Raw genomic sequence first — 12,958 nt, 5'->3', positions numbered from 1 at the left:
ATTGCTATCCGGCTCTCAGTAACATTCGTTTAGGTGACAAATTTTAGTGATTAACACTTCAAGATAACAGGCTAAAGTAAGAGCAAGGTAAGCCATTGCAAATGTGAAATGCTGATAGATTAATAACCGGTGTAACCGAGAGAATGCAAGCATGCAAACGTGCGTTAGTTGTGTTGTACACGTGTCGGATGTCAGTTTGTGGGATGGAGTTTGATATATGTTGCATTTCGTCGGTCAATTTGAGGACGGTTAATGCTGGTTCTGTATGACGCTGAAGTTGTCGTTCAAGCGTGTCACACATGTGCTCGGTTGGAGACAATCTGCAGAGCATGTTGGGTTACAACAGCGGTATGTGAGCGAGCGTTATCCTGTTTGAAAACACCCACTGGAATGCTCTTCATGAATGGCAGCACAGCTAGTCGAATCACCAGACTGAAGTACAAATCTCCGTTCACTGTGAGTGGGATATCCTGCTGTCATACGAAATCGCACCACAGACCAGATGTATTTATTGTCTTTTATTGTATGGAACTGGGAACCTGGAAACGACGGAGAGGCTTCGGCCCCGCCGTAGCCCTCAGTGGTTCCCAACCATACAACGGGCTACAGCAGTGCACTCATCCCACCGCCGCCCCACACCGAATCCAGGATTATCGTGCGGTTCGGCCCCCAGTGTCACCGGGGCAGAACAAGCTTTCACCAGAAAACACAACAGACCTCCACCAAGCCCTGCAATGAGCTCTCGCTTGACACCCCTCAAGTCACAGCAGGCGGTGGTTTGGGGTCAGTTGAACGCACGCTACAGCTCGTCTGGCTTGGACCTTTCCTTGAAAATAAACGATTTGTAACAGTTCGTTGTCACAGGAGAGGAATTCAGGGAGGCCGCACCAGGCAAATCAGACGACTGATAACAAAACAAACTGCTGAAAATTGTCTCTCATAACGGTTTAAGTTTCGTCTGTATCCCGGAGAGGCATGGAAATATTTAATTAACAGCGCGGTAGCTCCTGGTCAGGGTGTAACACTTTCTACTTCAGTCAATATATTAGATGGAAACAAATAAAAAATTATGGACAATTATTGCTAAATAGGCACCCTGTTGTTAATGAGTGCTGCCATACTTGCGCATTCCCAAGTTCGATTCCCGGCGGGGTCAGGGATTTTCTCTGCCTCGTGATGACTGGGTGTTGTGTGATTTTCTTAGGTTAGATAGGTTTAAGTAGTTCTAAGTTCTAGGTGACTGATGACCATAGATGTTAAGTCCCATAGTGCTCAGAGCCGTTTGAACCATACTTGCGCAGTATGAATAATGGTAATATAATAATTACTTAATGCAACGAACCTGCAGTCCTCTCCAGTTAGTGCGAGCTGGTATCAATTTTCCGACGAGATTAATGTGTTTTTACCACACACTTTGGCATCACGAATATTATTCTAATTTTTCGTCTTTCTTGCTCTCTTTCGCGGCCACTCTGGACCATTTGTGTCAATATTAACTCCTAACCTGGAGAACAGGAGTATAACCTACAAGACTAAGGGCGATTGTAAACAAAGTGTAGCACGTCAGTGGTTTATAGGGTGTTCAGCAGAGCGCTCTCGTGGCAGCTGCCTGAAGCACCACTGCCTAGTGGTGTTCCTGCTAGCAACAGTCCAGACTAGTGCGAGTTCACAGAACCGCCGTATTTTTAGAAGCTTATACGCTACGAATCGAAATCTTTTTGAGAAAATTCGTTGTGTAATCACGTGCGTAAAGCTCAACACTACATGATGGCGCCTCTAACTCACTTTTCGATTTTTTTTATTGGTTGGGTTTTTGCTAGCAATTTTTAGTGTTTAAGCCACCACTTTTAGTGTCATTCCTTTAACATAACTTCGTACTAAGATACTAATTAGAAATTTAAAAAATGACAAAATGCTACGTTGCTGGTTCCCACACGCTGTATTCAACTAGAGTAATATGATCTATCTGATATCTCTACTAATACAAGTTTAGTGCAAGTAAACGTTTATATATTTTTAAAATTTAAATACAGCAAGATATTAATACGATCTATGAAAAATAGTAGAGGATTGCTGCTGAAAATGAGAGATGTGATACTGCGAGAAGAATTTAGCAGAATGCTCTAAGTCCAAAGTCAAAACGAAGCACCTGAGAAAGAGGACATTCCCTCAGAATTACTGATGCCCTAACGGCCCGGGTTCGATTTCCGGCTGGGTCGGAGATTTTCTCCGCTCAGGGACTGGGTGTTGTGTTGTCCTTATCATCATCATTACATCCCCATCGACACGCAAGTCGCTGAAGTGGCGTCAACTCGAAAGACTTGAACCAGGCAAACAGTCTATCCGACAGGGGGGCCCTAGCCACACGGCATTTACATTTTATTGATGTCCTTTGGAGAATCAGTCGTAAAATGAAGAAAACCCTACTGCATATGCAAGGTATACGAGAGAGGCTAAATGTGCTCAGCCTTCAAGAAGACTGTAATAACCACAATTCCGAAGAATTCAGGTGTTGGTAGATGTGAAAACTACCACATCACCAGTTTAATAAGTCTTGGCTGCAAAACATTGACATTAATTATTTACGGAAGTACAGAAAACATTATAGAAGCCGACCTCGGAGAAGATCATTTTGGATCCGGAGAAATGTAGGAACACGCATAGCAGTAATGAGCCTACAACGAAACTTAGAGAGAAAAAGGCAAATCCATGTTTACAGTACTTTTAGATTTAGAGTAAGATTTTGACCTTGTAGACTAGAATACGCTCTTTAAAATTATAAAGTTAGCAAGATAAAATACAGGGGACGAAAAGTTATATACAACTTCTACACAAACCAGAATGTAGTTATAAGAGTCTAAAGGCATGACGGTAAGTATTAGTTGAGAAAGAAATGAGACAGAGATGTAGCCTATCGCTGATGTTACTCATTCTGTACACTAACCAAGCAGTAATTGAATCCAGCGAGCAATCACAAAAGAGAATTAAAGTTTAGGGAGAGCACACAAAAACATTGAGATTTAGCTTAGATATCGTAAGTCTATCAGAAATGAAGAAGGACTCGTAAGGTCAGTTGAACGAAATGGGACTTTTTCTTGGGAATACGACATAAGATGAACATCAATAGAAGTTGTATAAGCTAAATGGTGTTTAGGGTAATTAAATCAGATAATCCTGAGGCAATTAGATTTTGAAAATGAGACACTGAATGTAGTAGATTAGTTCTGTCGTTTGAGGAGCAGAATAAATGACGATGACCGAAGTAGAGGGGACATAAAATGCAGACTGGCCTTGGCAAGGGAAGCATTTCTGAAGACGAGGTATTTGTTAAAATAGAACATAAAAAGAACATATAGGAGCAGACTAGCAATTACAGGACAAGTATTTCTGTAGTAGAGTTATTTGTTGACAATGATAACAGAATTGAGTGCTAGATAGCCTTTTCTGAAAGTGTGTATCGGAGCCGGCCGCGGTGGTCTCGCGGTTCTAGGCGCGCAGTCTGGAACCGTGTGACTGCTACGGTCGCAGGTTCGAATCCTGCCTCGGGCATGGATGTGTGTGATGTCCTTAGGTTAGTTAGGTTTAAGTAGTTCTAAGTTCTAGGGGACTGATGATCACAGCAGTTGAGTCCCATAGTGCTCAGAGCCCTTTTTTTTGTATTGGTAATGTGGTCTCAAAACATCGACGATCAGCAATGCAGACGAAAAGACAACAGACGCCTTGGCAGTGTGGTGTTACAGAAGAATTCCTAACATTACGTGGGTGCCTGAGTAATTAATATAATTGGAGGGACATAGCTATACGGCAGAACGTGGCCAAAAGAAAGGATAGATTGATTCGACAGATCTTGTAGCATCAGGCAAGAGAGAATTTAGTAATGGGAGTGTGAGGGGAAAATTCGAGATGGACTACAGAAAAGTTGAGTAAGTTGAAGTTGTTTTCACTAGTTCAGCAGAATTATGACACTTGCACGGCGCAGCCTAAAATGGAGATATGCGTCACACTAATCTACGGACTGGAGACCACAACAATAATGAACATCAAACGTATTTCTTACCAAAACTTGTGTGAGACAAGAATGATAGATTTAATATGAAAATTTTAAGGAACAGTAATTTCCTGTTTCAAATCTAACAATTTTTTTCAAATAAAAATCAGTCTTTTCGATATTCCATCAAAATTTCAGGTAAAGCGAAAATGTTGATGCTTTGCAGGCGATATATCGCATTGCTGACAAGACTTGTACGATATACTGAAAATCTGATATGTTGATGTCTTAGTGGAGTGAGACTGTCCTCTTGTGGTACAAACGAAAATGGTAGATCCAATGAGGCCCGCTGCATACAAGCCACGAAAAAATACTGAGAGTCCTCACAGACGGCACTTTTGAAGAAGGACCTCAAGGGGATCTTAACGGTTGTATACTCAAAGTGCTATCATATTTCAGCAACAAACTGTCGTCTAATGTCGTGATGCATTGAAATACTGCCACGCTACCCCCACTTGATATGTTTTATTCTCGTCGTTTTGGTGCTCGTGGAGGGATGCTGATCGATTCCGGATGGTGACACGTCCTCAATGGAAGTGAGGTGTGGGAGGGGAGTGGGAAGATCGCAAAGTGGCAGGGTGGGGGAGGGGGAAGTCTGTTATCTGAGGCCATTAAAGTGTTACCATTATGAAATCGATCTTAGTGACGTGACGAAAGTCGTATTAGCATGATACAAGCAACAGACGTAATGAACAACCACGAAAGAAAGTAAAATAGCTGTGAGAGGCAAGAGTGTCTCTTTGTAATACCCTATACTTTGAAAATTTTCCAATTACTTTAGGACTTTTAGTCTTTGGTATATCCAAAAGGGTTACCAACGGTTAACAGACCACAATGGAAATGTAAATACATAAAATAAAATACTCACATTGAAAGTACCCTAAGAACTTCTGCTGGAGACTAAGTAAGTTTCCAACACCAATTTACCGCTAGTATCGTCATGTTACATCATCATCATCATCATCATCATCATTTAAGACTGATTATGCCTTTCAACGTTCAGTCTGGAGCATAGTCCCCCTTATAAAATTTCTCCATGATCCCCTATTCAGTGTTAATATTGGTGTCTCTTCTGAAGTTAAGCCTATTACTTCAAAATCATTCTTAACCGATTCCAGGTACCTTCTCCTTGGTCTACCCCGACTTCTCCTAACCTTTACTGCTGAATCCATGAGTATCTTAGGTAACCTTGCTTCTCCCATGCGTGTAACATGACCCCACCATCTAAGCCCATTCGCCCTGACTGCTACATCTATAGAGTTCATTCCCAGTTTTTCTTTGATTTCTTCATTGTGGACACCCTCCTGCCATTGTTCCCATCTACTAGTACGTGCAATGTTCGCCCCTGGTAGCTGAGAGATCAGCGCGACAGACTGTCAATCCAAAGGACCCGGGTTCGATTCCCGGCTGGGTCGGAGATTTTCTCCGCTCAGGGACTGGGTGTTGTGTTGTCCTAATCATCATCATTTCATCCCCATCGACGCGCAAGTCGCCGAAGTGGCGTCAAATCGAAAGACTTGCACCAGGCGAACGGTCTACCTGACGGAAGGCCCTCGTCACACGACATTTCATTTCAGTACGTGCAATCATCCTAGCTACTTTCATATCCGTAACCTCAACCTTATTGATAAGGTAACCTGAATCCACCCAGCTTCCGCTCCCATACAACGAAGTTGGTCGAAAGATTGAACGGTGCACAGATAACTTAGTCTTGGTACTGACTTCCTTCTTGCAAAAGAGAGTAGATCGTAGATGAGCGCTCACTACATTAGCTTTGCTACACCTCGCTTCCAGTTCTTTCACTATGTTGCCATCCTGTGAGAGTATGCATCCTAAATACTTGAACCCGTACACCTGTTCTAACTTTGTTCCTCCTATTTCCCACTCAAACCTTTTATATCTCTTTCCCACTGACATTACTTTCGTTTTGAAGATGCTAATCTTCATACCATAGTCCTTACATTTCTGATCTGGGTCTGAAATATTGGTTCAAATGGTTCAAATGGCTCTGAGCACTATGGGACTTAACATCTTAGGTCATCAGTCCCCTAGAACTTAGAACTACTTAAACCTGACTAACCTAAGGACTTCACACACATCCATGACCGAGGCAGGATTCGAACCTGCGACCGTAGCAGTCCCGCGGACTGCAGCGCCTAGAACCGCACGACCACCGTGGCCAGCCTGAAATATTACTTTGCAAACTTTCAATCGAATCTTCCATCACAACTAAGTCATCCGCATATGCGAGACTGCTTATTTTGTCTTCATATATTATTTATTTATTTATGCATTTATTTTACCTATATATCTTAATCACACCCAGCCAGTCTATTTTTGCAACATATGATCCATAAATAATATGAACAACAGTGGAGACATGTTACTCAAATCAAAAAATACATGTTACAGAATCATCAAGGACGTTTTAAAACGTTGTAAGCTATATTCACAGTGAGGTGACAAAAGTCATAGGATACCTTACAATATCATGTCGGACCTCATTCTACCGGGCACAGTGCAGCAGCTCGGCGTGGCAAGGACTCAACAATTCGTTGGAAGTCCCCTGCAGAAATACTGAGCCACGGTGCCTCTGTAGCCATCAATAACTGAGAAAGTGTTGCCGGTGCGGGAGTTTTTGGACGAGCTGATCTCTCGATTATGTCCATAAATGCTCGATGGGGTTCATGTCCGACGATCTGGGTGTCCAAGTCTTTCACTCGAATTGTCCAGAATATTCTTAAAACAAATCGCGAACAACTATGGCCCTTTGACAGGCAGCATTGTCGTCTATAAAAATTTCATCATTGTTTGGGACCATGAAGTCCATGAATGGCTGCAAATGGTTTCCAAGTAGCCGAACATAACCGAGAACCCAGTTCACTCCATGTAAACACAATCCACACTATTATGGAGCCACCACCAGCTTGCACAGTGGCTTGTCGACAACCTGGGCCGGTGGATTCGTGGGGTCTGCGCCACACCCGAACTCTACCAGCAGCTCTTACGAACTTAAATCGTGACTCGTCTTATCAAGTCATAGGTTTTCCAATCGTCCTGGGTCCAACCAATATTGTCACGAGCCCAGGAGAGGGCCTACAGACGATGACGTGAGTCAGCAAAGGCACTCGCGTCGGTCGTCTGCGTTAATTTTCGCCGCATTGTCCTATTGGATATGTTCGTCGTACTTCTCACATTAATTTCTGTTATTATTTCACGTAGCGTTGCTTGTCTGTTAGCACTGACAACTCAAGCGCCACTGACCTCAGTCTTTAAGTGAAGGCCGTCGGCCACTGCGTTGTCCGTGGTGAGAGGTAATACCTGAAATATGGTACTCTCGGCACACTCTTGACACTGTGGATCTCGGATTACTGAATTCCCTAACGATTTGTGAAATGGTATGTCCCACATGTCTAGCTCCATCTACTATACTGCGTACAATGTCTGTTAATTTCCTTCGCGCGGCCATAATCATGCCAATGCACTGCCCTTTTCTACCTTGTGGAAGCGATACTAGCGCTATTTGTATAGGTGCGTATCCCTATCCAATGACTTTTATCACCTGAATGTATTTCCACGTGGAACTTCTGTTCCTTGAGCTGTGTATATCCTCAGACAGTTTGCCTATGCATCAGGCTTACCATTTGCATAATTTGGCTCTAGCTGCCCAGTACATATAGAGAAGACCTGCAATATAAGAAAAAAATGATCCAATATCTGAACTTCGGAAAATAGTCATTTGCGTTATGGTGTTTTGGTGAGTCAAGCAGCGGTACTCGGCGTTGTTTATCTGCCCATCAGAGAAATTTTGGGCTTCTTGAAGCAGCCATACCAGGTTACGCTTCCTTTTTCGGCTCGATAGCACGTATGGATAAAGCTTCACTGACGAAATGCCCTGCATCCCAACGGAGCGACAGTCATTTGTCAAAATGAGCCCCCAGCGCTCCCACTGATGACCAGAATTGCTCGTCTGGGGGATGCGCGCTGGGCCAGATTGTTTCCGATACCGGCCAGTGGGGGCCAACCCGGGCCAATTGAGGCGTAATGCAGCAGCGCATGTGGCGGTGACGTTGATAAAGTGGTCCCTTCCTGGCTGGAGGGTCGCTGGGGCACGGGGGCGCGGACGCGGACGTAGATGCGCCAGTCCTGTCTGACGACGCCGCGATGAACGCGGCCGAAACCATCACGCTCGAGTTTTTGCAGGACCTCCTGGGCGGCGGAGACCCTCCGGTCACCGTCACCAGCTTCCAGGTATGTCCCACACTACCACGAATTTCCAGTTATAGCCCACCCTACCACTAACTTCCAGACATGTCTGACCCTATCATCAGCACCCCTCGCTGCTTCCGGACACGTCTAGCAGAAGAAGTGTTTGGTGTGACGACTAGCAGTGAATGACAAACACGTTCCGTCAATCTTGGTTTGGTGCTCCATGTTCTTCGGGCATTGCTAACGTTCTCTAGTACTGCACGGGACGCATGCACTGAAGTCTAATAACATCTAAAGCAGGGTGCAAGATTTCTTTCCGTTGCAAATCCTGTCATATTCTTATAAGCGGAGGACATCATGGTGCCAAATGCAGCCTAAATATCATGTAACACACGTTTCATTGTACAGTATGATATTTGGAATATAGTAATTGATCTCGTCGACATTATTCAAGACAGCATAAGAAGCAATGACGTAAGCTCATTCTTACTACAATCAGATGATAACCAGGTAAGGCGAACACAGTGCCCTGGTTTCAATTAAACTCCACTTCCACTGTGGAAAGTTATAGCTAGCCCGAGCTAAACGAAAATGTCTAAACACTGAGCTCTAAAATTTTAGTGTCATAATCAGTGAGTAAGTCCAGAAGTCATCTATTTTCTGTGGCGTCTTGTACTATATTCCACTAGAAGAAGTCTTTCGCGCTGGGAACAAGCTGTCGTAGAAGTGTTAGTTCTAGTTAGTTTCACATTCCATAGATCATGATGTGTATCGAGTCATTTTACATTCATGTGTAAATATGGCTACATAGTGACCATTTAAAAACTTCCTCAGTTTTGTAAATTTTTTTCCTCGTGTACCTATTAATTCCTATTCACTACCACTACGTACTGCATTAACATAAATTTTTCTATGGTATGGGAAGAGTTGTCAAATTTACCTTTGCTGTTTGGTGGATATTTAACATCGCTGGGCTGGTGAGCATACATTTTGGTGGAAGGATTGTTCACCCATTTTTGGGTTAAGAGCAACCTTAACGTAGCACAACGAATCTCACTTTCCGTCTGGTATTGTAATTATGTCCATCATTTTCGTTTTGAGCTGCAATGAGTTATTTACTACAAATTTGCATTAATGTTCTTCACTATTCGTTTTGAGCGAGAGAGAAGAAGGTGGACAGCGATTGTATAATGCACGTTCATAACTCAATGGAATTGTTAAAACAGTGAATTGTTCCACTCCAAATTTTGCAGTTATTCAATGTGAAAATCTGCTTGAACTGATATGGTTTACGAGTTCAAGAATATTTTTTCTTCACAGTTTACAATCCCATCAATGTGCACAACATAAAATTTTGAAGTTTCTACCACAATTATTATTTCCCCACCATATATTCCATTTGTCATTCCTGTACTAATAGCCCTAAGTTAGCAATGTATTACATGCTTCAGAAAGGACAGTGGGAACAACTTTTTTCTACTCTGTCGGAAATACCATAAAATCCAAATGAGCTTTTATTTTTGAGAGCATATATCGTTTTCGTAATTTCAGAAGGGAAAATGGTGGGGACATCAGTTTGATTGAATTGTATGAGAGTTCCTTTAGCGGCATACTTCTTTTGAGTTTTCTTTTGAAGTGCTCGTCTTGATTTACGAATTACATTTCAGAGCTACTTAGACCTGCTACCTGTAACTGATCATTTATAGCATTTCCATTTGAATTAATAGTTAGGTTATATTGCTCTGTGGCCTGTTGTCCTATATTTCGTTTCCCTGCATTTACCATAGAGTTACGTCTGTTTTTGAAGTCACTTATTTCTTGCACAATGTGCAAGTGTTTCGCTTTTTTAATAAAATTGTTCAATTTTGAGTATTTTTTCTGCTACTGCAGGATTTCACTTTTATTGACAACAGATACATTTCCCTTTTGCTTCCACAAGATACGCTTATCTCTATAGCGATCCATGGGTTTTTGCATGGTTGTTTATTGTTCTTTCTGATTAGTTTATGTGGAAGGCTTCTATCAATTAATAATATAAATTTGTCAAAAAATAGATTAAATTTTATGTCAGCATTCGTTTCGTTATAACAATTTGTCCCCAACCATCTATTGTATACCTTCCTCAAAAACTTTGGTCCTGGAGTCATTAATTGTTCTAACTGATTTCCAATGATGGGACTCTATACTGTAGGTAATCGTCTTGTTTGCCCTAACTCTGCATCATGGTCAAAGAAAGAATTTGTTCCTGGGTGCACAGTTATTTTCATGTTTCGAGATTACCATGTTGGAATGTTAATTACTAAGATTAATCTGTAGGCGGCAAATAAGGTTCCAGGATTATTTTTCCTATCATTATAATTTGGGAAATATTCACTGAAATCACCACACACTACTAACTGATTGTTATTATCTGACAGGTAACATAGTAAGGAATCCATATGGCCCACGAACAGTTCACAATTTTCAAATGGGGCTCTATATACAGTTACAATTAAAAGTGAGCTGCTTTTCAGTGTTAAAATATAAGCCCACACTTGTATGCGGTTAGCTCTAGGAAATGCACTCATTTAAATATTTTCGAATTTGTGTACTGTCCTTATATATGTAGCTGCTCTTCCTCCAAAACATCTTTAACCCTCGAGTCTAAAACGAGGAGAATGAACTGTTACTGCCATTGTACTCTGCCATCTGAATTGTCTCAATATGAACAAAATTTAGGCATCTGTGAGAGGATCAGTCTACAAAATTGTCATTTTGTTACTGTTTAGTCCTACAAACCCAGGTTAATGTTTAAGAGCTTTTCTAATTATCATTCAACAGTATGAAAACTAGGCCATTGACGACTTATAGGTTTATGAGTTATATGTTTCATTACTGCAGAATACTTTTATAACTGCTCTTTTTTCTTCGTTGGATGCTGGGACCGACAGATGACAATTAATCAGACAGATAGAGCATTTCATGAACTGTTGGACATGAAATCAATGAGCAGGTGAATGTCCAAAAATCTTTTTCATTTCGACCTTGAACAAGGACCAATTTCTGAACTTTGTATCCTTGTTGAATGCTATTCTTAGTGTCGTATTTTTTAGTGATGTCAACAATCTTTTAATTTACTTGGCGCTAATATTTTCCTCATTGGATATGGATATGAGTAGTATGGGACTACCAGTTTTATATCATTTTACCTTCATTTGTCTCAGTAAGGTTTCTCTTCTGTTGTTCCTATCATGCTAAATATTCCTGAATTCGGAAACAAATTCCCTACCAAGTTATTACTTCTTTTACATATTTCTCTTCGTAGCTGCTCATTCCAAAAATTCTCAATTTCTCTTTGTCTCTCCCCGCAATGTTTGACATCCTACAGCAACATTACATTTCCTATGCTTCCATTTCTTATGGTTTCAGTTTTTTTATAGTCCAGATAATAATTTATTTCGCCGTTTTACCTCAGTTGTAAAGTTTCAGCATCATCTACCTGAAACGTATGTCAATAACTGACGACAGGAGGACCTTTTTTTGAAGGAAGTTTCTATCGTCGGATACAATATGTTTACTAAGTGTTCCTCCCTTCAGAAATGAAAAATCTTGCTTTCTCAACATAAGAAAGCTTTCATGTCTTCTGCTATATCTTCCGAAATTCTGACGTTTAGCAGTCCAGTATTCTCTCTTCCACTCTCTTCCGCACCTCTTCGTGACTTTGTCCTCAGCTTCGTTTATTGTTAATCCAAATGTTTTGATATTGCTTTACATCGGTGCGTGTTCGCCTTGTAAAGTTACTTCTGCTCTGATCAGTTTTTGCATGTCACTCATTGGTCCTTCTACAAACGAGCAGAAGAAAAATATTCTTAAAATCATTAATTGTCCTCCACCGTTACTCTCGGTTTTTTTATTATTATATTCTTAGGATACCGGACATCTCGTCCTACCATGCATTCTCGAAGGTCCCGTTAAGATTCAAAGTTTTCTAATTCTGACTTGAACTAATATCTCTTCAGCAAATTTATTCGATTTTTTTAAAAGTAAATGCATCTCCTTCGTTTCTTGTGTCTAGACTTCACAACACACATCTAAGCGAAAATACCGACAAGTGTTTAAACTGAAAAAGCTAACGCATTCTGCATTTCACACGTCCTGTTTTGCCATTCTTTACACGAAGGTAACGCACCTTCTCAAATTTAATTTACATTAAATGGTACGCTTTCGGCCAACTGAGCAGTATTTTTCCATGGCAGTGTGCAACACTTTGGGAACTCAAAGTCACGAGTAAGTTGGGATTTGAGCAAAGAGAATCCATCAGACATGTTGTCGAAGTCCAAACAAAAAGGATGGTGTGCTTCTGTGACTTTCATAAAACAACTGAAATCAATTGAAGAAATGCAGTTCTTCAATTTATTTTCCATCACCGCACGTTCTGACCGATTTTTATATATATATTTATACGGTAGGGGTAATTTGATCTCCGTTAAATTTAATGACAGCCGGTTGTTATTGACTCCTTACGCTGTAATTAAATGAGATACACCACAATGAGCTCACAACAAGGCTTGATACCTGTGGATGAATAGTTATTCCTCTGCTAGCATTCGTCCGTATTGGTCGGGTGCTACCAAAAAGACAGCAGTATTTTAAATACGACTATATCACCTAATGCAAAAAATGAAATTCACCTCTTCGGTCTCAAATCAAAGCAACAGTACT

General features: G+C 41.2%; 1 protein-coding gene across 1 annotated transcript in view; it reads left to right on the top strand.

The window, feature by feature from the left end:
• The first annotated feature begins 8,185 nt into the window (after positions 1 to 8,185).
• Positions 8,186 to 12,958, top strand: part of LOC126366001 (uncharacterized) — a 351,266-nt gene continuing 346,493 nt past the window's right edge. The window contains exon 1 of the mRNA XM_050008830.1: positions 8,186 to 8,299. Coding sequence (XP_049864787.1) covers positions 8,213 to 8,299 — 87 coding nt within the window. The 5' untranslated portion in view covers positions 8,186 to 8,212. The remainder of the gene's footprint in view (positions 8,300 to 12,958) is intronic.

This window comes from Schistocerca gregaria, chromosome 4 (assembly GCF_023897955.1).
Source record: "Schistocerca gregaria isolate iqSchGreg1 chromosome 4, iqSchGreg1.2, whole genome shotgun sequence".
Lineage (NCBI taxonomy): Eukaryota > Metazoa > Arthropoda > Insecta > Orthoptera > Acrididae > Schistocerca > Schistocerca gregaria.
This window is presented reverse-complemented; position numbering and strand designations above follow the sequence as displayed.